Here is a 26,995-nt window from a genome sequence, read left to right as displayed (position 1 = left end):
AGTAGCACTTAATAAGGCCCTGCTCTGTGAAGTAGAGCACAGGAGATTTGAAGTGGTGGCAGTGGAAACGGCAGTGCCTCAGTCCAAAGTCAATAGACACCCTGAGGAGCAGCGACTTAGTTTAGAGACAGTGCTGAAGAATGACGGCTGTCCACACTGAGTGACTGAGCAGAGGTGAGGATGTAGGAGGAAAAGGCTCACTCTAGTATGAGCAGCTGTTAAAGTACCTGTTATGTGCACACTGATTGTGTATGCTGAGAAATACTGGGGTGAACAATACCTGTTCTTACAGAGCTGCACTGTAGTAGAAGGGACATAAATAATTGTAAATAGTAAGGGGCATCCCGAAATGGAAACACATATAATAAGGTTGTGCATTAAGTTGGTTAACAAAAATAGTGACTATGAGGATAGGGAATCCCAGACTAGCCGGCATTGGTAAGGTCAGTAGACTCTTCAAAAAGGTCATCTGAATCCCAGGGCAGTGAGGAGAAGCTCTGTGTTCTTCGTGTAGAGAAGAGAGGCAAGGGCAGTGCTGCTGGAGAAGAAATAGTCTCTGGTGTTGAAAGACGAGAAGGGGAATTTTCACGGGTGCCACTTGCCAGCGTGAAGGAGGAGAAAGTGGTAGATAGAGAGGGAAAGTGAAGTGACGAAGTGATGATCCCAGGAATGAGTTCATCTTGGGAGTACTGGCAAATGGTAAAACTATACATAACATGTGTTTTAGAAGTGAAATGGTAACATTTATAGATTTAGAGACAAAGCTGGAGGCTCGGTAGAATAAGTAGGAATAATAGGGTGTGTTAGTCAAGCAGAGGAGCAGAATGAGGGAGCGTCAAACCCCAGTGTTTGACATGCTGCTATTAAACTGTTCCTTCTGGAATCTCTCCAGTGAAAACACCGGTGCATTTATGGATGAAGCTTTTGAAAATCGTGGCACTCTCCTTTGAAAACACTTCTTAAGGTGTTGAACAGACTTTCTTCCCTGACAAGTTAACTCAGACTGCGTCTCTTTCAGTTTCTCTACCAGCAACTTGGTGCTTCTCCGTCTCTTCCAGTGTAGGAGCAGAGATCTCCTTGGAAATGGCTTACGCTGTCAGCTGGGAACTGTATGCCATTTTGGTCCTATTTCTTTTACCATGGAAAGGCTGGGTGGTGTTGGATGCTTGCCAATAAGATTAAACTGTCCTTGTGACTAAAAACCATCTCAGGACACCTCCACTTTTAGGGAGTCATCAGGATGCTGGCAACATCTGCAGTTGAAATTTAATTTCATATGCAAATTAACAAACTCATGCAGTTTGCTTACAGAAACCAAGTGATTAGGCACAAAACTAATCCATAAATAGGGTTTGGGGTTTTTTTTTTTTCTTTTCTTTTTCTGTTTTTTAAATTCTAAATTCTGTTTTGCCTGGAGTACAGCGAATTCTTTGTGGACACTTGCCAAACATCTGGACCTCTCTGACACTCCTGGACTCAAAGATACAATTCTGAAACTTTCAGATCCAATCGTAAGCCTGCAAGTTACTGCTTGTATTCTAAAGAGCAGTCGATGGTGCAGTAAGTTTACTGGCTTATTTTTCTTTTGGCAGAATTAAAATGCTCTGGTTTCAAGGAAATAGCCTGCAGATTGCCAAAGCCTCCTTTGGACTCTTGCGAAATCTCTCTGCCTCTAACACAGCTCTGCCTGTGCTGACCTTATTCACAAAGGTACTTAGTGAAAAACTAAAATTACACTTAAAAAATAAAGTATTGTTGGGTGAAAAAAAGGTATATATCCATGAAAAGGGGTCAAATCTATAAAGAAAAGCAGTAGGAAAATTTTTTTCAGACCTGTTCTTCACTTTTTCCTCCCCAGACATTTCACTGTTTCTCAGTTATTGAGGGTACACTAATATATACAATGGTCATTTTACCCCTACGTTTAAAACAGAATTATAGATCGTAATTATGGTGTTTAAAAATGTGCTATTTAGAAATAAGTCAGTTCTTGTTAGTTGTGGTAGTTATGTCCTAAAAACGCCATAAACATTGAATTAGCAAATACTAAACCTAGGAGAAGTCATGGATTGGGTTCCCATAAGCCCCTGGCCACAGTATTTTTGTGAATAAACTAAATGTATAGCCTTAGTTAATGGGTGTTTCTGTTTAAAGATGTAAAATACATATTGTTTAGTCATTAGTATTTTGCTCATGGCCAACAATACTACAACTCATGCCTAAATGAAGCTTGTCTAACATTTGTATTTTCTCCATGAGGCACATCACAGCTTTCTTTTAGCACCATGCTTAGGGGTTGTTGTTGTTTTTTAAATCAGCAACAAAAAACACAGCCACAAAAAATGGCATTACCCATACAGTCACACCCATGGGACTACCCGTAAGGATACTGACTTATGTTTACAATATGGGAGCTAAAACAAGAAGGCAAAGTATTACCTTATTAGACCTTACTTTAGAAATGAACACTTCTGACGACTCAAACTTGTTAGAGCTTTGTGCATAAGCATGTCCGTGACTGACCATAAAAGTGCTTCCAGTATTGTTTGGGGGGTTACAAATTTTATCACATAGGTAAATTCACAAATGACCTATGAATAATGAAGACTGATTGTACTGGTTTTCTTATCCCTAGCACTACTGTTAAGCCACAGGGGTGCGTGTGTGTGTGTGTGTGTGTGTGTGTGTGTGTGTGTGTGTGTAAGAGATATGTGGATATATGCCTTTTTCTATGAATGTGAGCACACGTGTGTGTGCAGGTGCATATGGAAGCCTAAGGTTGATATCAGGAGTCTTCCCTCAGTCACTCTCCACCTTATTCTTTGAGGCAGGATCTCTCAGACATAAGGGATATAGCTAGTCTATCTAACTGACGTGGCCTGGGAATCTCCTGTCTCCACCTTACAAGCACTGGACTTCCAGGCAAGCCACCATGCCCACCCAACATTTACGTGGGCTCTAAGGGTCTGAACCCAGTCCCCACGCTTGTACTGCAAACGCTTCCACTGCTGAGCCATCTCTTCCCAGCCTTAGTTTAAAATTTTTACGAGTTTTTCACCCTGTAATTTTATAGTACAAGCATCAGTAATGTCTTCTTCCTAGTTAACATCACTTTGTAGAATTTATAATAAAAAAGAAACGTGAAGACAACAGAGTTACTTTTTTAAACCCAGCAATTCAAACTTTTTTAAAAAAAAAAAAGGTCTTTTTGATAGATTTTTCAAGTTTTAGCCATTTGATAATTTTAAAAAAGTTCTGGCCGCGCGGTGGTGGCGCACGCCTTTAATCCCAGCAATCGGGAGGCAGAGCCAGGTGGATGTCTGTGAGTTTGAGGCCAGCCTGGGCTACCAAGTGAGTCCCAGGAAAGGCGCAAAGCTACACAGAGAAGCCCTGTCTCGAAAAAAAAAAAAAAAAAAAGTTCTGATAGTTGCCTAATAACAAAGTCTGCCAGTTGTGATGGTCCACACCTGTGTCGCCCAGCACTTGGGAGTCAGAGTGAGGCAGGAGGATTGCAGCAGGCTCAATACAGCCTAGGCTACATAGCAAGTACCAAACCAGCCATGCTTACATAACAAGACCTTATCTGAACTTCACCCCACCCTCCAAAAATGCAAAGTTAAACTTCTAATTGAGAATATTTTGTCTAAATTGCTTTTCTGTCATCAATATATATTGTAATGTTGGAAATTATAGAGCCAAAAATATTCTATTATCTGAGACAATATCCCCCACAAAACTAGTTGTACTCACTTGGCCTATGATTGCCATGCACTGTTTTTTGGTTCCAGCAGCAGCTGAGATAGCCAAGAACATCTGCAGAAAATAAACAAACAAAAACCCAAACTTCCACTCATCTTAATATGTATACTAAACTACATACTGAAGTACACAATAAGACATAAGTAACGCACAGTCCAATAAAAGAAGTATATAAGACAAGAATTTGTCCTTTATTTATGACAAGTAGTAGAGTATACTTTGCAGATTGAGTTTAAAAGAGGGGTTTCTTGGGTTGTTTTGGTTTCTGGTTCCAGGGAGTGCTTGATTCAGAAAACAAGATTACCAGCCTCTTCAGCTTTGTAATCTTATGGATTAAGTTCATCTTCATATTGCCTCTTCTCGTTTATGACTGCAACAACCACAAGCCCAGATCTCACATCTCAAATATCTATAGAAATCTCAACAGGAGGCCCATGGCTATTCATGGCTCTGATTGGCCCATCCCTGAACCAATCATAGGCAAAAGAGATAGGATGCCCTGAATGTTTGCACCTGTCAAGTGTTCCCCCTTTCTTATGTAGAGATGGAATTAGCTACATGCTGAGAGTACCTCCTATGGAACAAAACTGTAGCTTTCTTGCTACAAGAAAGGATGAGTGGGTGTTAGATAACAATCCAACAGTTCAAGAACAGAATGAAAAACAACTACTGTGGAGAATCTCAGAAAGGCCATCCTGACCATGGGCCTTTTCTTGTCTTGGGGCCTGATCCTTTCCAAAGGGTGATGAACCTTTGGAAAGGTATACATAGATACACACTCATATATTTGCATTAGCAACTTACACAAACTTCCACAAACCTGATTTTAAAAGCAAAACACCTTTACTAGGCTCGTCTCAAGCTTTACTATAAAAGAAAACTATAAAGAAATACATTTGAGGCCAGGCAGTGGTGGCGCACACCTTTAATCCCAGCACTTGGGAGGCAGAGGCAGGTAGATCTCTGAGTTTGAGGCCAGCCTGATCTACAAAGTGAGTTCCAGGACAGCAAGGACTAAACAGAGAAACCCTGTCTTGAAAAACAAAAACAAAAACAAAAATTGGTACATCTACAACTTAGCATGTTCTTGTTTTGCTTTTACTTTTAAGCTCTTGCATTGATCTTTTGACAATTTCTCAGAAAATACCAGCAGGATTATCTTACAGCAACAAACTATCCACAGTCTGTTTATTGTTAATGCTAATAACAATTTGATGAGGTGAATCCAGCCAAAAATATCTAGAAATATCCAAGTCCTTATTTTCAAAACATGCTCTGAATTACGCTGAAAAAAAAAGGCCTGTCTTTTACATAATAGCTTATCTCTTCCAAATATATTAAAAAGCAGCTTTTACACAAGCAGAACTAATACTGAATCTGTGTTGAGCAGCTTTGACACAAGTAACAGTAATAGTGAGTCTGTTTTGAACAGTTTTTACACAAGCAGTAGTAATCCTGTCTTATTTGGAGCTCACATAAGAGAACCTATAACTGGACTCTTTTCTTAGGCACAGAGGCTAAGAGACTGTTAATATCTGCCAATCTGTGTTCTCCCCATCTTTCCCATAAGGCAGGTGAAGAATACAAACCACAGCGGGTCCTAGGACTTGCCTATGCTTCAGGTAGAACTTTAGTCCATTGTGGAGACCTCTGATACTGAAACTGGAAAAACACTGTGAAGTGCTACAGTCGTTCATCTGAATTGAAGAGACTTTTTTTTTCTCCTCTTTAAGGGTAGCGCAGTCACTGTTTCACTCCTCCCTGATAGAATTATTCCTCTGGACTGATTAGGAAAACAGGCTCATGAAGTTCAGTAGTTCCTAGTCAGAAAAGACTTAAACCATTCAGGTCAACTGTATGAAGCCACCAAATTGCTCCTTACTTAGGAAGGGCAGAGCCCTTAGCTAGGTAGATAGGTCAGTGAAAAATAGGGAGCATGTAATATGCACACACAGCAGCAGCAGCAGTAGGTATATATGAGGAAAATAAAACCAACCAAAAAGTGCAGAGAGCATCTCTCATGAAATAGTAGCTGTTTATGAGATTCTGTGGTAATGTTTTGCTTTGGAAATAAAGCCATGTGATTAACCTAGTAGAAAACTGCCCTTTGCAGTAAATGTAATATGCCTGTAGTGTGTGTTTGGTTTTTTCTTGGGTGGGGGGGTGCTATACCAGATACCTGCCTTTGGCTCTAACAGCTTTTGTTCTTCCTGTAGGATCCATGCCCGCTCTGTGATGAAGCCAGAGAAGTACTCAAGCCTTATAAAGACAGGGTAACTTTCATGTATATGGGTGGATAGAGTTTATTGTATAAAGTGTCTGCTGAGATCCTTTCTTTAGGAAAAGAGATTAAATGATTTTTCATTTAGAGTTTGTTTTTATTCCTCCGAGAGTTTAGTATTGACTTCCATGAAACTCATTACCCCTAAGTGGTTTTCTCTGAATATTACTGTATTTTTTTCCACTCTGATTCTTACTGTGACTCAGAGTTAACTATCAAGAGTGTTCATGCTTACTTTAAACTTTGGTCCTATTCCTTTTATCTTACTTTGTAACTTCTGTGAATGTATTTTCCTTTAGCAAACCATTGTTAGCTTGCCCATTTTTACACCAAGACATTTACATCCTTATTTCTAGGCAACTTCCTAGCTAGGACATGTTTTATTTCATTGGGAACAGAGCAGAGCCCTGCTGCTGAATGGAGCAGGTGTAACAGAAAAGTAGGGAAATCAGGAGGTAGAGTGCAATGTAAGGAAGCCAGTCAGGCTTTGGAATTTTGGGCCATTGGACTACTGTAGGTCTACAGCAACCTGTGGGTTTTCTCCTTTACAAAGTCTGGGGTTGGCACATCATTGTGGTTATTACAATACTCCATAGCCTGTAAACCCAGTGCTGTAACCTATCCATGTTTTAGTTTATATTGCAGGAGGTGGACATCACACTTCCAGAAAATTCTACTTGGTATGAAAGGTATAGATTTGACATCCCCGTCTTCCATCTGAATGGCCAGTTTCTGATGATGCATCGAGTGAACACCTCAAAGCTTGAAAAACAGCTTCTGAAACTTGAGCAGCAGGTGCTGAAGACAAACTGAGGCCTCGTGATTTCCACCCTCTCTGTCAGAAGGCGTCTGCCTGAGGGTATGACTAGGGTCATGGATTTCCTTGTCAGGTCCACAGTGCCCTTATGATGGTATCCCATAAATACGTTGCCATTACTCTTCTGACTGATGCAGGTACCCACGTGAGAGCAGTTTGCTGATGGGCGTTTTGTAAACCAGAAGTGCTTTGTACAGAGGCAGACCCCGTAGGGAGGGAGTGGTGTGGTCGTTGAGTTTATTTCCCTTTTGTGCAAGGTTGGAAGCACTTGCCATGCACGGGACAGTGCCCCGATGGGAAGGAGGCGCGGCAGTCCTGCTGCTCACAGCCCTGGAGCCTGACTTCAGTGGGGGAAATGCTCTTCCCTCAGGAAAGTGAAATGTGAATTGTTAATAACTGTGCACAGTCAACAAAGGGGTGTTTTAACGAACACATCTGCATGCAGCCTATTTCAGTGGAATTTAATAATACCTGTTTAAAATTAGCATTCACTTTTGTTGAATAGAAGAGAATAATTATCCTAGCCAAAGAGGCTTCTCTTCAGAAAGACAAAGGAGACTTAATCCTCCAGAATGTATATAACAGACTCGGCTGTACTTGTCATCGTGGAATTGACTTGTGATGTTGAGGACTGCCTTAAGTTCTCATCAATTAAGTTAATTTAACTAATTGTAAGATAGTAACTTTGTCAGATTTTAGTATCTTGGGGAAATTCATTTTAATCATAACTGAACATATGTACCATCTAATCATAAAGTATCATTTTATATAAAGTATTAAAGATGCAGTTTTGTACCCTTGTTTGTATTGTCAGATCTGTCAAACATTGGAATGGATTCACTTAAAACAAAACTATTATTTTTCTCTTAAGTCACATCACTACGAAGTTCTTCTATGAACTGATTGGCTATCATGAGCCACTGGATCTGTAAGTGATCAGTATGATTTAGTCTTAGAATTATAGACTATTATAGCCCATTAACCTTAGACATCATCCTTATATTAGACATGAGGAAGAATCTAAAGTTCAGGAAGTTTGGGTGACCTAGTCCATAGTCATCCGGCCACTCAGCCACTTAGCCAGGTCTTGCCCAGAACCCTGGCATTTCTAATGTTCTCTGGACTTACTAAAGTCCATTGTATTATTTCAGATACAGCATCTCCAGCCACTGTGGGTTCAACACAAAATAAGCTGTCCAAAGTCACAATTTAAGAAAGAACAAAACAGCCTTCCAGTGTCTGGAGATGGCTCAGTCTTAAGAGTACTTGTTGCTCTTCCAGGACCCATATGTTAGCTCACAGCCATCTATGACCCCAGTTCCAGGGGATCAAACAGCCACACATGTGGTGCATGTACATGCATGCAGGCAAAACACTCATACAGATAAAGTAAAATAAGTAAATCTAAAAATTTAAAATCAAAAAGGCCTTATAACTAAAGAGCAGTATTCATCATTTACACATGTTGATACTATATTCATTAAGCCCTTTAGTAAACAAACTTCTAGAATGATACCAGTATCCTCACTCTTGTATAATTCCCTCTCCTGTGAGTGAATAGCAATATCTTTGGTGTAGCTGTATATTATATGGCAAAGGGAAGATTATCCTGGGTGTTCCTGCTCTAACTGGGCAAGCTGTTGAAAAGCTTCAGAGAAGTAAAAGAGGTCATTTCTAGCTATCCTGGGGGCAAGAAAATATCTATCTTGGAAACTGCCTGTTTGGGGCCACATAGCAGGAGACGGGGCAGGGAGGGGGTGGTAGTCTCTAGGAAAGCAATAGTTCCTGGGACAACAACCAACAGGAGAATGGAGACATTAGATCTTCAAGGAAGTAAGTTCTGCCAATAATCAATGAGCTCCAAGAGGACCTAGCCTTGAGGGAGAACTACTGCCCCAGATAGCACCTCAGCTGTAGCTCAGTGAGTCTCTGGGCAGAGAATCCAAATACTCTACACTACACCAGACAGACCCTCAGACAGTAGGCTTGGCTATAAGCGTAGAATTTGGCTCCTCTGAAGCATGAGTACTCCTGCTGAGTACTACCAAGTGGTTATGGTGTATAGGAAGTACAGTATATAAAGGTACAGTAGTGGTTTCAACAGTAGACATTTTTTTTTTCAGGCAAACAAAGATTTTTACAATGTGGCTGTATGTGGTAGTACACGCTTTTACTTCCAGCACTCAGGAGGCAGAGGCAGGCAAATCTCTGTGAGTTCAAGGCCAGCCTCTATATAGTTCCAGGACAGCCAGAGCTACATAGCAATACACTTTGTTAAAAAAAAAAATCTATAATGTACTTATTTTCAAGATATTCAAACTAAGGTATTGACTAAGGCATTAAAAAACAATAATACCAATTCCAGAAAGTATTAGGTCACATCCAGTATTGCAGGAGATTAAGGAGAGGATATTGAGAGGATTTAAAATAAGAAGTTAAGAAGGTGGGCTCTCACTTAGTTCCCACCAAAACCAAAGGTATGGCGTTACCTGGTCTCAAGAGAGAGTGCAGTAATAGTAGTCAGAACCAGGGAGGCTACATAGCAGGGGGGACCCCAGGATGACTGTGGCTTATAATAAGTTTTGGGTTTACTCAATCAGGATAAGAAATTGTACTGTATCAAGCTGATAATAGAAAAAAATAAAAAAATTAAAAAAAATATTTTGATGGGCCCACAGGGCATCCATCTATTGGGGGAAAAAAGAGTAGTCAGAAAGCTATATGTAGGTCCCAAGGTAAGAACACAGTGGTCTGTGTCTTTGGCAGTCGTTTGAGAGATGGTTTGGCAATCATGTTTGCTGTCGTTACGAAGGAAGCTACAATTTTGTTTGTCCAGAGAAGTAAATGAGAGAGAGAGAGAGAGAGAGAGAGAGAGAGAGAGAGAGAGAGAGATCGTACGTGTGTGTGTGTGTGTGCCTGTCTGTCTTCCCTAAGCAAATGTGAACCAAGCATGAAAGAAGGCTAGTATAAGTTACCTTTTATAGATACCGATATATTTACTACATATATTGTTTATATATTATAGCATATATGAGCTTACTCTAGCTATCGCATAATCTGAGCACTGATTACTGAGGCCTAATGTTTCTTCCTTGCAGATATCAACCAATTTACTTCTCATTTGAGAGAGTGGTGGTTTTGTGATGAGGATTCCTGGAAATCTTCAGCAATCCCTCTGGTCCCAGTAGCTGGCTAAGAGAAAGGCAGATACCTAGAAATGTGGTTTCTAAAAAGCAATTTGATTATGCCACTGTTGACAAGTATCAGAATGTCACTTACAGTCATTTTCCTGTGATATTTGTAGCGCAGGTACTTGTCTGAAATTATGTTCATGGGGACTGATTTGTTCTTATGTAAAGATTTATCCCATCAGCTCAACATCTACCCCCAAAAGTGATGCAGCCTTCCTTCCCTCCACCTCCGCTTCCTTTAAGCAAATACTTTAAAAAGGATTAGAAGGAACATTGCTGATGCCCTCAAAGAATCATTCAGTCTCTTCTTTACAGATGCCTCATGGTAATGCCATAAGGACTTGCTGGAACACATACTGTTTGGACAGGTCATTGAGAAAACAGGATTCCCTCAGAGGAGGGTTTGGGTTCCATAACGTAACAACTTCATGGCATCTACAACAGAAATCGCAACACAGCATGCCACTACAAGCCATGGGAAACAGATAATGCCCTCTCACAATGCCCTGGCATCCTTTTCTGTCATTCTCTCCAGGCCCCCAGCTCCCTTGCTCATACACTGGACCACTGCAAAGCTGCAGCCTACCCATGCCCATAACTCCTTCTGAGATATTCCACAACACAATGCTCTGAGCAGCTTAAGGCCAGCTCCCCTCAGCTTCTCTATTTTGGAATCTCAAGAGAAATTTTACTCGACTTTTACAATCAGCCACCTAAATTGTAAGGTGATTGACTAAAACTAGGAGGAAACTGCAACTGTGAGCCACCTTTGGGACAGAGGCCAGTCCCTGGCCCAGTTGGCTGTGGTGACCAAGGTCCTGCAACATGCAGATCATGATCATAGTCCTTGTCCACTCAGAATGGAAGCAGGGCAGGCAATAGTGATCCGTAATGGCTGTGCATCCAAAATGTTTGAATGTGTCATTTCGATATGCTCATCAAAAGTCAAGAGGATGGTGAGTTCATTTATATCCCGCTTTGTAGAAATGAAGAAGAATTGAACAAGAATGTTAGGCAGAAAAATTACCAAGAATTTAAGGCAGGTTGACAGAAATTCATGGCTGACTGAATTGGTAGGAAGATGGTGGTAGTGAAGGATTGGGAAACACAGCTGTGTGAGGTCTCAGTTGACGACCAGTGTTTTTGCTTTGACTGTTGGGTAAAACCTGCTGCTTATTCCCTGAAACAGAAGGCATAAGAGGATGAGAAGGTTGGGTTTGGGTTGTGTTTGATGGCTAGGGAAAATGGAACATGATGAATTGGCCATGCTGTGGCACATCCTGGTAAAGATTAAAATCCAAAGTGTGGAACACAGGTCTAGGTTTGAGGTGCAGATATTTAAGAGCCAGAGGATGTGGTTGGAATTTATCCAGTTGGATATTAGGAGGAAAGCAAGCAAGTACTAAGACCTGGAATATACCCATCTTTACACACAAAGCAGAAGAAGTTGTCAGTGACGGGATGAGAGACAACAGAACTGGAAACGGTAGGGGCTTGTCCATTTAGTGTTATATGATAGCTGTGATTTGGTAGTGCCAGCACTGCCCCAAGCAATAGAGATAGCACACCAAACCAATAGCCAGAGATCCTTCTCACAAGGGCTTGCATTCAAAAAGGAATAATACCACATCAATGGAAATAAATCTCTCCTCAGAAAAGGTTTCCTAGGTACTGAGAGCTTTAAATGTCAAGAGAGTTAGGACAGGACTGAAGAGACTTCAGATTTAAAACAAGGAAATCAGTGCTGCCATAAACTGAATATTCCCCCAAGATATTTGGGTCCTTGTCCCCAGACTTGGGAATGTTTCTTATAGTGAAAAGGAACTTTGAAAGTGGGGTGGATCTTACTGTGGAGGAATCCTATTATCCACATTTAATCACATGTCTGAATAAGAGGGAGACAAGAAGGAGATTTGACTGCAGAACAGGAAGGAGGAAATGGGGAAATAGAAGCAAGGGGTTAGCCTGATACAAGAAAGGGGTCATGAGCTTAGGAATCTTAGTGGCTTCCAGAGGGTAAAAAAAGCAAAAGGTCAACAAAGTCTCCCTAGAGCAGAGGTTTCCAACCTTTGGGTCGTGACCCCTTTGGAGGTCCAATGACCCTTTCACAGGTCTCCTAAGACCATTGGGACATGCAGATATTTACATTACTATTTTCATAACAGTATCAAAATTACAGTTATGAAGTATCAAGAAAAATAATTTTATGGTTGGAGGGGGGTCACCACGACACGAGGAACTGTGTTAAAGGGTCACAGCATTAGGAAGGTGAACCTTCAGAGTGAACAGCTCTGTTAACACCTCAAGTCCACTGAAAGTTATTTTTGACTTCTAGCCTACAGAAGTGGTTTAAATGAAAAATGTTGTCCACTGGCTCATGTATTTGGTGGTGCTGTCATGGAACCTTCAGGAGGTGCAGCCTTGCTGGAGGACAAGTGGGGTTTACAGCCTCGTTCCACTGCGTACTTTGACTTTTTCTGCTTCCTATGTGTGTTTGATACGTTATCTCTCAGCCCTACACTAGCTGCCTGCTGTCATGTCTTCCTCACCATGGTGGACACCCCCTCTGGGACCATAACCCAAAATAAACCCTTCTCTGGGTTGCTGTTGGTATAATATTTTATCACAGCAGCCGAAAAATAACAAGCAGTATAAGAGAATACATCTGTGTTCGGTTAAACCACCCAAATTGTGCTCAATTGTTACCATAGCAATGGGAAATCGATGCAGTTGTTGGCATTGTAAGGCCAGTTTTGTGAGAAGGAAGAGGTAGATTGGAAGGAATTACAGTAGAATGAGTCAAAAATTCAGAAAAGCTCCATCTCTTAGAAGTTTTCGCAGAAAACCCATTTGAGCCTCTAAGAAATGGTATTCAGAAAAGATCTGAAAGATTATCTCTGCAGCCCCAGGCGGTCCCAGGACTAGGCAGCCTTCATCTTCAGCCTCTCTTAGGAAAGGTTAGTGTCTAGCAATGGAGTTCAGGATTCCCCCAGGGTGGCCCCAACTCTGGAAAGTAAACTATGTTAACCCTTCTTGGTCCACATTTACATGACTCTTGTTCACCATGGAGACCAGGATGCATTATCCTATGACCCGAAATCCCATACCTGCCACAGATCTTCTCTGTCTATGAAGGCAGAAATACGTATTGACCTTGCAGGCAGAGCCAGCAAAGACCGGCCTTTGGTCAGTCTAGTTTAGGCACTGATACTTTGCATTTTACCACCCCTGTGGTTCAAAGGAAATAATTACCAAAGCTAAGCTTCTGAATTTGAAAACCTGAAATGTAAGCCTTCAGGAAAAAAAGGAGAAATTATTAGAGTCATACAAAAGATGAAAAATAGTAACACCGAAACAATGCCAGACAATGGAATAGAAACATGTCCAGCCAGGGTCCCGTAGGAGAGTCAAGAGCATATTGAAATGTTTCATATGAGGTATTAGTGATGAAAAGCCTCTGTCCTTAGAAACAGGCTAGGCAGATATCAACAGAGGCTCCTGAGTGATTCTGTAACAGCAGGATATGGAGATGATATAAGCGAAAGGCAAGTTGAGTCTGTGGCCAAAGTGAGCTACTCCCATGCATCAACATGTTGTAACTCCCCTCCAGCAGAACCCTGGCAGCAGGGCAGGGTTATACAGAAGACCCCAGCCATCCCATGTCCCCACAACAAGGTCAGCCCATACTCTGGCCACTGAGGCAAGAGAAACACATTTCGTTTTCAAAACTTCCTCAAAAATGAATAAAGGGGCCAGTGAGGTGGCTTGTGAATAAAGGCACTTGGTGCCAAGCCTAATGCTCTGAATTCAGTATTTGGGACTCACATAGTAGGAGAGAACCAACTCCCACAAGTTGTGTTTTGACTTCCATAGGCATGACACACATGTACACACAGAGAGAGAAATAAAAACAATGAGTCAAAAGTGTTCAAATACAGAATGGCATTAAGCTAACTATCAGTTGGAAAGCTCCCTTACACAGAACAGCTTATTCCTCGGCTTGGTAAGTAAAGCATTGCTCCGTGTTCTTTGTTATGAATTTAATACTGAGAGAAGAAAATGGATACTGACAGAGATGCGGGGGGAGGGGGGAGACTGAGAAAGAACTGCCAGAGGAGCTGAGATTTAGGACTTAACTATAACTCATCCAATATTACTTTGTAAGTGTATTCTCAAAATTGAATTTAAAAAAGAAAAAGGAAAGGAAAGGCCATGACTGCTCCTAGGTATGGTGGGGGAGAAAGTTTATTGTAGATAAAAGGGAGAGCATAGGTAGAGGCAGGACAGAGACATCTGGAAAGGTCCTGAGTGGACATGACCAGACTGAGCTGGGCCATGTGGGGAAAGGGGGAGGGGAATGGAGAAGGGAAAGAGGGAACCAGGGCAGCAGCCATGAGGCCAAAGGTACAAAAGGGGCAGGTAACAAATGTCTGGATTATATGGGAAGAGCCTCTGGGGGAAGGGCAGCCCAGCCCCTGGGCTGGAGAGTTCATGGTAAAGGGCAGGATATGCCAACCATGCCCTGTAACAGGTAAGGACTGAGGGATGCTGGGAGAACCTGGAGGCCAGGTCTATTTTCGTATGTTAAATAGGCACCTCAGACATTCGACCTGGGTTTGAAACAAAAATAAAGCCATTCTCACTCTGTAGGTTGGAGAAATTAAGACATTCAGAAACTACAGATTGGAGGATTTATTCCCATTGTGACTACTGGCTTGTAGTCTCAGTCTTTTGTTCTGCATGACATCTCTTGCCTTGCAAACTAGCAAGATCCCTGTTTTTGGCAAGGATCCTGCTCTTGTGAAGCGTTTTCAAGTCAGGGTTTTTAGCAATGTCAGATTTCTCGAAGCCAGTAATAGAGAAAAGGTGGAGCGGTGGAGAAGGCAATGGTGCCTCCGAGTTCTCACCCACAGCACACTAACCAACCTCTCAGCTGGAAGATGTGGGCCACCACCTGTCCAGCACAGTCAGGGACTTGGAATTAGACAGGCTTAAATCTCCTCGCCCTGTGAATGAGTAAAAGTTCAGATAGTCCCCCCTTTTACCCTACTCATGTACAGTGGTATTTTCTGTGTATACATGGAGAGTATATTGTATAGCTCTTGATATGTTTTGTAATGCACACAGTGAGACCAAATGATGCCTTCAATGGTAATAGAGGACACGACCGCCATTTTAACTAAATTGTCCATTTGAGGGAAGAAGAGGAAAGTTGATGATTTTGAATATTTAAGAAGAAACATCACTTTGCCACTGGTTCAGAACCCATAATTATGTGCAATTCCCTGCTTAAGACTCTTTAGTTATGCTGAACATTGAAAAAAAAAACAACTAAATAATGAGAAGGAGAAGAGAAGGGAGTTTTAAACACTCGACACAAGATGTTCATTTAAATAGAGACATCGCCTTACCAGAAGGGAGCAGTTAAGGGTCTGGTTGCCCCACTGGCTTGCTATTATCAAACCATCATCCTTAAACCACGGATTTGCAATCCTTCTAAATCTCCATTATTATTTTGAAATCAAGACTGGTTCCTTCTGTTCACAAGGCATGGTCATTTTTCATTGATACCTTTTTAATGCTCCGACTTTTTTGCTCTCTAAAAGAGATAAATCTTCAAACCCTAGAACTAAATCTTTTTTTTTTCTCACCAAACTCATAACATGATCGTCTCCTATCACTGATGCCACACTAGCAGATAAGAGAACATGCCTTGCCCAGTTAGAAGCATACTGCGATTGTCATCAGGACTAGGAATATAGTTGTAGACCTCAGTTAAGACCCGTTCAGCATAGGTTGTTACAGACTTGCTTTGATTCTGTTCAGGGCGTATCCTCTGAAACCCCAGATTGACAAAGGGGATGCTTTTTGGTAGCCAAGTCAGCTGTCTCACAGAAAAGAGAGCTCCTCCACATAAGAGACACAGAAAACAGGAGACAGGATGATTGCAGAAGTATTTCTTCAGTGCCCAAATAAAGCAAGTCAAGAAGGAAAGAATTAACGGTGAGGAGGACGTGGCTGAGGGGCTCCAGGTCTCTTGCATATATTTCAGTAGATCAGGAGGGAGGACAAGTGAGGCTAGGGGCTAACACGTAAGACCTAGCTAGGCCCCAGCTCCCCTAAACAACCTCCCAAAACAGCACCCACATCTGGGGACTGAGTATTCAAACACATACACACCTATGGGACATTTTTCACATTCAAACCTTAACACAGGGTCTCGGCCTCTTCGGATTTCTAGGGGCTTCGTCCACACCTTATACTGGAAATAAATTAACATTTAAAAAAAAAAAAGGTGCTCTGACTCTGTGTGGTGGCACATGCCTTTGATCCCAGCACTTGGGAGGCAGAGGAAGGTAGATTTCTGAGTTCTAGACCAGCCAGGGCTACAGAGTAAAACCCTGTCTCAAGTAAGTAATGAACTGGGGAAGGAGGGGCAAATCCAACGATGAGAGTGGCAGTCAGCTGTCTGCCACTGTAATATCACCTCTGAAATAATACACTTAAAAGAGGAAAGGCTAATTTCGGGTCACAATTTTGGAGGTTTTAACACATTGTTAGTTGGTTCTGCTGTATTTGGGCCCACAGCAAAGTCCTACTATATGGTGGTAGGGTGTACAAAGTGAAGTTCTCACCTCATAGGAAGCAAAAACACAGGAGTCCAAGTTCATCATGTCCTCCCCAAGAGCACACCCCCAATGACTTAGCTCCCTCCCACTAGGCCCCTCTCCTTAAAAAGTCCCATCAATTTCCAATATACCATGAATTAAGAAGCAAATCTTTAACTTATGAGCAAATCGCAGAACATTCGGAGTCCATGGCAAACAAAGTTTGAGGATCCCCTTATGGAGCTACCTGGAACTAAGAGTCTGAGAGTCTCAAAGAGCTGAGAAATAAAATTAAAGAAGATGGGTCAAGCCACTGGCTGATGTAACAGCTGGAAAAAAAATGTACCCTTGGTACCAAGGTACATTTATGCAAAAAAAAAAAAAAATACAAAAATACAAAAGTGGCCTCTTGCCAAAACTAGTTACATAACAAATTACATGACAATCAGGTTAATTGTTTACTCCTGGTTTCCCACATAACCAGTGGCAGCCATTTTAACTAACTCATTCCAGATAGCTCTACCGGTGCCATGCTATTTAAACCTTTATCTGACCCTTTGGTCTTTTTCTCCTTCATTTCCACAGCAATCTTTGGTCAGAAGACTCCCACTGCTTTTCTGAGACTCGCGGTTTGAACCCGGGATGCCAGCCCTCAAAGGTGACTGCTTATATAAATTCTTCTCATCTGAGGCTGCTGTCATTAGCTCCGCTGGCAACTGTCATTGAAAATGACTTGCAATCATTGTTCACTGACAGGCTCAGGGAAGCACATCTCACTGAGTGGTGTCCTAAATAGTGCAACCTGCTTGGTAAACCCCTGTAAGGCGTCTTTCAGGCACACTGTTCTCAAATTCTACCAACAGCAGGCAGTGCCCTTGCAACACCCTCCCAAGCCCACAAGGGACGCCTTGACAGATCCCCAGGGGGCATACCAGCATTCACAGGAAGAAACTGCTTCTATTGTTGCTCGGGAGCTGGCTGCCTCTCCTCCTAATGCAAAACACAGGCAAGGCCTGACTGCTTAAGAGGAACAGCAGCTCTGGTCTCCTCTTATCCTTGAGACGTCATGACTTCAGATCTTCCCTATTGAACACTCAGTAAGGGAAAGTTGAAATGTCATACCTTCAGCCTGTGCTTTTCAGAGTCTGCACCCTTCTTAGAAACAAAACAAAGTGATACTCATGAACACCTGTTGATGAGGACTGAGCCAAGGAGCAGTGTGGGTGGTGGATGGGAGGTGTTGCCCAGGCAGTAAATCCAAGTTGCTCACACCAAAGGCAGTGTTTCTAGGGAAGCTAGCTGAGTAAGTGGTAAATACTTAGTCATTTAGGAGAGGCCATAAATGACCAGTCCATCAACAAGGGAAGGTCTGTTTTCAAAGTGTTCACAGAATGGTAGGATGCTATTTTCCTCTTCAGTTCAGCTTCAATGCACAACGCATTTCCTTTGTTTAGAAATGTAAAGGTTTCTATAATCAAATCTTTGTTTGGCAAGGTGTTAATAAACGGCTACAATTTGGTCGCTGGGTGTCATTTGAACAACCATTTTTTAAACTGTGATTCTAAATAACAAATCAAACTGGATCCAATCCCCTATGAAGTCTGAGATGGCGAGGTGCACACCTGTGCTTTTTCATCTGCTCCCCAGGGGCAGTGGGCTTAATAACTCTACTTCTTAACTGTCTTGTCACATCTGTCTCCTTTCTTCAATCCACCTCTCACTCACACATTTCAATAACCTTTCTCGCTGCCCTCTCACCCCGCCGACTACCCATCTGCAGCAATCCTTTCAAAACCATGAGTGTTGCTGATAAACTTATGGCTCCCCTGCCAGAAAGAAAGGAAGGAAGGAAGGAAGGAAGGAAGGAAGGAAGGAAGGAAGGGAGGGAGGGAGGAAGGAAGGAAGGAAGGAAACCAAATTCTGGGGTTCAGGATGTCACCTAGACCCCACCTACGTCCCCTTCATGTGTCCTAAACTCCATTTATTCCAGGTAATGTGCCTTGGCATGAAAGCACCACCCACATTTCTGTGTCACTTCTGAGCATGACTCACTCTACTCAATATACCTTGTGGAGTCACCTTTTGACCCAGCTCAAATGCTACTTCCTTCACAGCATTTTCTACTATTTTTCTTTTAATCCGTATTAATCACTCATTCCTTCAGGAGTCCCCTCGCTCTCTTTCTCTCTCTCCGTCTCCCTCTTCTCCCTCCTCCCTGAGATATTCTAAAACTATGTGATTTACTCATTTAAAGTATCAAATTTAGTAGCTTTAGTATAATCAACACATTTGTGCAACTATTACAGTCAATTTTGAAGATTTGTCATAACCTTTCAAAGAAATCCCAGGTCCATTAGATGCCAGTCCACATTCTTCCTTCCTTTTCCCAGCCTGAGGCAACCATATATTTGCTTATTCTGAACATTTCATATAAATGGCACTGATAATATGTGCTCTTTGTGTCTTTTTTTTTTACACTGCTTGTAGCTCTTTTTTACTTAGCATAATATTTTCCAGGTCCACCCATGTTGTAGCGTGCAAACTTACTCCATTACACCTTATTATGGCTTTTGGTGGTGATGGTTTGTGCTTGGGATCAAACCTTACATAAGGCAGGCATGTGTAACTCTACCATGGATTTATTGTTGAATGATACTTCATTATATTTCTTCATGCATTAATAGATTATGGACATTTGAGTTGTTTCTACTTTAAACAGTTATAAAGAATGCTTACCTAGCACTTAATATTTTACTTTTTATTAACATTTAATTTGTGGCTTAGTATTCTAGGGTGTTTTGTTTCTTAGTTTTGTTGTTTTTATTTTTTTAATTTGGTTTTACCTGTAACTATCGCAAGCATTCAATACATGTTTGACAGGAGAGTGCCTGAGCAGGTATTGTCGCTTCTCTTTATGTGGATTTCTGAAGAAACACAAGGTACTTAGAGTCAAAACATTAAAGTGAACCAAATAATAACCAAAGACTGCATCGGTATAATTACCCAGTGAATTGTAAATCCCAAAGACTGATGGTTCTCAAGTAAACCTGCATCTCTGCATGACTTCCTGGGACAACATGTGGTTGTCATAGTGATTTCATGCATGTGGTTCCTTTGCTGATAGTAATCGTGATCTGGTTGGACAGGGGCCTGGAGACACCAGACATCCTTCCACAAATTGAACCACAGCATTCTGTGGTTAGACTTAGCTTATGATTGAATTCTAGAGTGGTGGTTCTAGATTCTGGCTGAGCATCAGACCTCCCCCAAAAACTTCCAGCAGGAGCTCTTCCAGGTACAGATAATCTGGCTTCCACCCTGAAGTTTATGAGTTTAGAGGCTGAGAAGGGGCCAGGTATTCACATGCTCTTAAAAGTGTAGGCATTTCTGGTTTGAGAATAACTGTCTCAAAGCCAGCCTGCAACTTAAAAACTTCATCTTACAGAGTGCAAGCACCATAGTCCTGAACAGTACTTTATTCATCCTGAGATTATGCTACTACTAAGGCTGCCTCCCATTTGTAAGCCCTTTTTATTTGGAAAGAGTTAGCAGTCATCTTTTATTAGCTAGACTCACATGCTGGGTGACCTTGTGCAAATCACATAATCCTTTTGTGTCTTAAATTTCCTCATATGTAAACTGTAGGTGGTAATACTGACCCACCCTCGAGGGGTACTGGGGAGACTAATGGAGGCCTATAAAGCAGTCACCAAACACAAGAATGTTCCATGCATGCTTATTAGACAGGTATGAAGTCCTAGTCATAGCCTTTTAAAATGAGACAAATACCAAAAGAAACACCTAAGTAGGCCTCCCTGCAGCTTTTATTATCATTTGAAAGAGCCTTTCCCAACACCAACATAGAGCAATTCCTTCTCACTACCAAAAACTAACGAGCACACACAAACTATGCTCACAGAAAGACAACACAGTAAATAAATATAGAAAGAAGCCCTGAAATCAGTTTGCTAACTGTCTCTTATCAACTTAAGATGTAACTAGAGAGTATATAATCACACTCATTGAAAAAAAAAACAACTATTCTTAGAAAATATTTACGCATGCTCACACAAGTCCTTCAGCTGATACTTCTTACCCCTTGTTGATGTTAAGATGGAAGTTGTATTCTTCTTTACTGATATCTTCTGTAGAGTAACATTTAGCCTCATTTCTCCCAAGTGACAGAAAGAATATGTGGTCAAATGAGACCTTCAGCTCTGTTTCACAATGGGACTGGGTGAGAATGAGGAGAACAGGACTCTGTAGCCTGGGAATCCCAGTAGGTTTTATAAACGTGTTGACCCACAGCTAAGAGCTCATTTGTTGGGTGTTCAGCTTCTCGGAAGAAGGAGGCAAAAAACAAATCTGGTTTTTAACCTGTATTTTAAATTTTTTTCTACATTTTGCTTTGAAAAGCTCAAAGTTTAAAGGGCCAGGTTCACTTTGCATGCTATCTAATCCACAACTGAATGGTTTCTGTGACTTTCCACACCAGCTAATGTGATCCACAGCTTAAAGGGGCTGGACCTTCCTGACACTTAAACTTGATTTCACTCTTACCTCTTTGAGTCCTTGAGATTTACTTTGAATTCCTGAGGACAGTTGGTTCCTTTGGTTAATCTCAAGATTTGTAACAATTAAATTCTATGTAATAAATATTTTTGAATCCTAACATCTGTGGGTAATACCACAGCCCTTGCTGTGGAGGCTACCAGGAGTTCTTTGAGATATCGCCGTGTTTCTGTAATTCAGTGACCTTCACTTATAAGAATACCCGCCCCCACAAAGACCCACCATTTGGTTGGCTGATGTGCCCGTTTTATGAGGACTCCTAGACAACAGGCAAGTGGAAATGTACATTTTATTTTTCACCCTATGACAGCTTTTAGACCCTCATCAGAATTCAGAAACTCCAATGTCAAGGAGCCTTGGTGCAGTGAGCCTTATTGGTTAAGAAAATGATCTACTATGTGCAACTCTTGTTTTAAAATAAGATTAATTCAAGTATGTTTCGACCTCAATAACCTTTAAGGACCTTGGCATTTTTTGCTGAACATTTTAGGGGAAAAAAAGAGCCACCTAGACTTTATTGCCATAGTCAAAAGATATTAATGCTAGTCTATACCTTCGGTGGGATTCACTTAAGTATCTTCAACACTTTCTTCCACTAATATTGAAAAATCCCCAGAAGTGTGTATTGTAGATTTTCTTCCCTTTGTAAAGAGATGCAAATTATTATAATAGGTTATATGATTTCCTCTGAGTTTCTCAAATTTCTGTTTTTCCAATATCTCAAGGTAAGTGTTCTCTGCAGATCTACAAGCTTAAGCATCATGTATTCACTTCATCAGCTTCCTTGGTGACACATAGGCCACCTGTATCTACCCCACTGCTCTTCTTATTAGAGGAAGAGGTCATGGCACTTTTAAGACTGGATAATAATTAGGTACAAGTTTATGGCCTAATGCATGCTCTCCACATCTCTTAAGGGGAAACTTAAGTTCCTAGATGAATTTAATCATCTTTGCAAATTAACTTGCTCTTCTGTCTCTTTCAACTTCTTTTACAAGAAACATGGAGAAACCCTTAACTATTTCTGATGACTTGGGTCATATAGTCTGTGCTGAACCAAACACATCAGTGGAGGATTAAAAGGCAAGGAGAAGGTCCCATTTTGATGGTTTCCTAGTTGTCTGGCCCATCATTTATGGTACCTATTTGTCTAAAGATTTTTCTCACTGATCATTGGTAAGAATTTTTTTAAACTCTAAACTGGATCAATGAAAAGCACCTTATTTGACAAATACAAAAGTTTTCTGTATTTTAAATTTTGATTTTTCAAGCCAGAGTTTCTCTGTGTAGCCATGGATGTGCTAGAACTCACTCTGTAGATCAGGCTGGCCTCAAACTCACAGAGATCCGTCTGCCTCTGCCTCCCAAGTGCTGGGATTAAAGATACGAGCCACTGTGCCTGGCTTGAGTTTTATGCTATTTAAGTAACCTCCTCAGAGTTCTCTTCCTTGTAGAAAGATTTAAATAAGCAATATTTTCATTCAACTGTATTTTCAGGTTAATGGTAGTATTCTTCTTGTTTAATCTGAACGATTAGACAGCAGAGGTGCCAAAGAACAGCCTGTATCTGGAGCTCTGGAGTGAGGGAGGCGAGAGAGATGGAGGGAGGAGAGAGAGAGAGAGAGAGAGAGAGAGAGAGAGAGAGAGAGAGAGAGAGAGAGAGAGAGAGGATTTTTGAGGGCTAAAGCTTTAAACAGAGATGGGCAGAGGTTAAATGGATTCGATTGCAGTGGTAAGAGCAGGGACTAGGAGGTGAAATGACCAGTTTTTGAGACAGATTCTGACTTAGTTGAAAGACTAAGCTGACACCAGAAGGTATGCAATAGCCACAAGAAGAATGTCATCAAAATGCTGGTGTTTGTTGTAATTGTAGAGTAGAAAAACAATAAAGGAAAATGCCCTTTCTTTTTACCCTGGAGCTGGATGTAGACATAAAACACCCTGAATGTTAAGGCATTATCTTATTTCTGGAAAGCTATTTGGCTAGGGAAGTGGGCATGCTATTCTTCGGGTATTCTGGGGGTGTGCACACTCAGCATCTGCACCTCTTCTTCCTAAGTGGGAGGTCAGGGGTCCTGTTTTTGAGTCCCGTGTCTGTCAGTTATTAGGTGTCATGGTGGACCCTCACAACTGCCTGTAATCCCTGATCCAGAGGATCCAGTGCCTCTCTAGCCTCTGTAGGCACCTGCAAACGTGTGTGCATGCACACGAGCGCGCGCACACACATACATAAAAAGGAGTAAAAATACATATCTTTTTAAGCTGATGTAAAGTTTGGAAAGTTAGTGTGCAGAAAAATACTTGTAGAATAAGAATATATTAGCATCGAATATAGCCACTGTTAGAATAATGAGAAAATAAGAGAAGTCAGAGATGAGTTGAGTCCAGCCCCTTAGGCCTAACCACAGGCTTGAAATCCATCTACTTTATCCGGGCATTTAAATGACCTAGAAAACATGTTCATTTTCTACCCTCTGGTCCCTTCCCCAACACTGTTCTGCCACCGCTGGACATTCTCCCATATTGTATTAAGTTATTTGTTCATTTTCACATCTCTGCCATTCCCACAGTCCCCATTCGTCAAAACTGACACAACCTTCAGTGGCTTTGAATCCCACTGTCTCCAGGAATCTTAGCAAACCATCACTTCCTCCTCCTCCTCCTCTAAATTGTGGTTCTTTCTCAGTGGGGCACTCCTGATTGACAGATCACTTCCTGGTCCAGCAGAATGCAGGTTCCTGTACGACAGAGGCCACACACAAGGTGCCCATGTTTGTGTCCCACCACTACACAGACTTTGGTGCCTTGCCAAGAATGGTAGTGAATAGGCATCTGATTGAATGAACAGTTTCTCACCTCACCCCTATTGTGCTTTCGGACAAAACCCCTTGCCTCTTTCAGTCTCAGATGCCTCTGTTACGAACGGAGGATAACAGCCCAGGCATACTCCCCAGGTGTGCAGGAAGAATAAACCAATGACTGAAAAGCAATTTAAAACTGTAAAATGAGATGCTATATATAAATGTTACATAATCAAAATCGTTTCCTTCGGCATTATGTTTTATTTGGCTTTATATCTTCAAATCCTTTGTGGGTTTCAGGATTTCACAGATGCAATACCATTCACATTAGTACCTAGATTCTCCTGGGTAATAAACAATTTTGTGTATTGTAGATCACGGCTACTTCCCTTGGCACACTTACATGTGAATCTGTCATAATTTGGGGTATTCATAATAACTAATGATACAATTCATTTCTAAGGGATAATCCATTTCCTTTTTTTTTTTTTTTTCAGTCTTTGGCCAGTTTTTATTCTAACAGAGTTGCCTCCAGGGAACTAGCTCCCTTTAGTCTAAAATCTGGGTGATGAACGTAGATTTTTTTTTTTTTAGAAGCCTCAATCTTTGAGGAGCTTTCCAATGAGACCTGGAAATGGCTTGGGTTTTAAAGCACTGTTGGTTTTCTATGGCCTTCTTTATCTCCCTTTTGGTTTGAGTGTTACCAAGCGCTCCTTGTGATGTGATGGCTGAGGAATCAGGAAAGCTATGGAAAGCAGTGCTAGCTTATGATGCTGTTTCTGCCTTAACGTGGTCAAGAGGTTGCCAATAGAAAAATAAATTTCCCTATATTATCTCTAGTTCCTATAAAGAGCTTTGGACCTGTAAGTACATAGCCTACTGTTTTCCTATAATAGTTCTTCAACTCAGAAATTCTGAAGAAGGGAGACGACAGTGATTTGGCAGGCTCCCATGTTAAAGGGTTAAAGTTGAATGTGGTATTCAGTAAGTACTCAGTAAGTATTATCAGTAGAGGGCCTTCTGTAAGCCTGGTCCTGCTAGCGCTCACTCAAGCTTCATAACAAGCTAACGGGGCAAACCTAATAACCTCCATACTCCCACTCTCGGCAACAGGATTTCCAAAGAATGAGACTTCCTCACATAGCAAGTCATTCTTCCTGTTTTAATTCTGCTTATGACAGTTCATTTTAATGTGTCCATTTCACCAAGCCACAGGTTAGCCAGATTAAACATTATTTCTGCACCTTTCTACAGTGGTGTCTTGGTTAGTTTGAGACAAGCTACAGTTATCTGGGAAGAACCTCAGCTGAGAAAAAAAAAAAAAAAAGGCAAGGGTATAGGGCATTTTCTTGATTGATGACATAGACCCAGCCCACTATGGATAGTGCCACCCCTGGACAAGTGGTCCTGAGCTGTATAATAAATAAGTAGACTAAGCAAGCCGTGGGAACAAGCCAGTAAGCAGTGTTCCTCTGTGGTCTGTGCTTCAGTTCCTTCCAGCCTCCTGCCTCCTGCCTTGAGTTTCTGATGAGGGACTACAGTTGTAAGTTGAAATAAAGTGGTTCCTGGGGGATGGTAGCATTTGAGTAGGTGTGTTCCATAGACCATTCTCCCTAATGTGAGCATCATCCAATCTGTACAGAATTGAAAAATGCAAGAAGGAAAGCCCTGTTTTTGCTTCCTGCCTGCCTGTTTGAGCTGGAGCACTCATCTTTTCTTGACTTTAGACTGGCTTCTGTACCACCAGCTCACCCAGTTTTCAAGTCTCTAGACAGGGAGTAGAGTTAAATCACTGACTTTCTTGGGTCTCCAGCTTACAAAAAACAGATCAGAGGACTTCTTGGTCTCCATAATTGAGTCAGTTTCTCATAGTGAGTTTATTCCTCTGTACGCATACATAGATCCCATTGGTTCTGTTGCTCTGGAGAGCCTCACAGTGGAACCCATCTCCCTCCCCCATCTCCACCCTGAGCACATAATCCTCTGTTCTTCAAAGGCTGCCTAATCCCTCAGGGCTACTCATTTCATTATCAAGTTTTTTGTTTGGTTGTTTTCTTTTGTTGTTGTTGTTGTTGTTGTTGTTGTTGTTGTTGTTGTTGTTGTTTTGAGATAAGGTCTCATTATATAGCTCTGGCTGTCCCGGAACTCACTATGTAGACCAGGCTGGCCTCAAACTCACAAGAGATCCACCTAAGGCATGTGCCACTATGCCTGACTTCATTAAAACTAGAAGTGTTTGTTTTGAATTTCCCCTGGTAGATTCCTGACCACCTTTGTAGCATGAATCTTAAAAGTTCTTATTAATAAAATCAAACCCGGAGCCAGGTATTGGGGTGAACTGGAAGATCAGAGTGACAGAACAAGCCACAGCTAACCTCACCTGGCCAACTTCTCAGCTGATCTTGTTTCCTCAGACTAGAAGGCTCTGTGTCCTCATATCCAAATGGCTCTCAGCTGAACTGCTGCTCGAAAGCCTGAATGCTTAACCAGCCAAATGCTTAACCAGCCAAATGCTTCTAGTTTCTGGTCCTCACGCCTTATAAACTTTTCTGCTTTCTACCACCACTCCCTGGGATTAAAGGCTCACTTTCTGGGATTAAAAGCATGAGTCACCATGCCTGGCTGTTTCCAGCGTGGCCTTGAACTCACAGAGATCCAGAGGGATTTCTGTCTCTGGAATGCTAGGATTAAAGGTGTGAGTGCCACCATTTTCTAGCGTTTGTATTTAGTGGCTGTCTGTTCTCTGACCCCAGATAAGTTTATTAGGGTGCACAATATTTTGGTGAACACAATACTACCACATTTCCCCTCTTTTTGTCTAAAATTTTAAAAAAAGCTTATAACTAATACAAGAAAAACTATCCAATAAGTATATACAATATATACAGCCAAAATTACATTAATGATGTCTAGTCCATTAACATTTGACAGATTCAGATTAAAAACTCCATTATATATATTAACAA

General features: G+C 41.5%; 1 protein-coding gene across 3 annotated transcripts in view; it reads left to right on the top strand.

Annotated features, from left to right (window-relative positions):
• C19H5orf63 (chromosome 19 C5orf63 homolog) overlaps positions 1-18,174 on the top strand; it is a 29,089-nt gene extending 10,915 nt beyond the window's left edge. For 2 of the 3 annotated variants that reach the window (XM_059246013.1, XM_059246015.1), the window contains 3 exons: positions 1,593-1,710; positions 5,976-6,032; positions 6,674-7,652. In XM_059246013.1, the coding sequence (XP_059101996.1) occupies positions 1,600-1,710; positions 5,976-6,032; positions 6,674-6,853 (348 nt within the window). In that variant the 5' untranslated portion in view covers positions 1,593-1,599 and the 3' untranslated portion in view covers positions 6,854-7,652. Of the gene's footprint in view, positions 1-1,592; positions 1,711-5,975; positions 6,033-6,673; positions 7,653-17,241 lie in introns of those variants that run through there. The other variant, XM_059246014.1, reaches the window with a different exon arrangement.
• The last annotated feature ends 8,821 nt before the right edge of the window (positions 18,175-26,995 follow it).

This window comes from Peromyscus eremicus, chromosome 19 (genome assembly GCF_949786415.1).
Source record: "Peromyscus eremicus chromosome 19, PerEre_H2_v1, whole genome shotgun sequence".
Taxonomy (NCBI): Eukaryota; Metazoa; Chordata; class Mammalia; order Rodentia; family Cricetidae; genus Peromyscus; species Peromyscus eremicus.
Note: the sequence above shows the minus strand (reverse complement) of the source record. Positions and strands in the feature narration are given on the sequence as shown.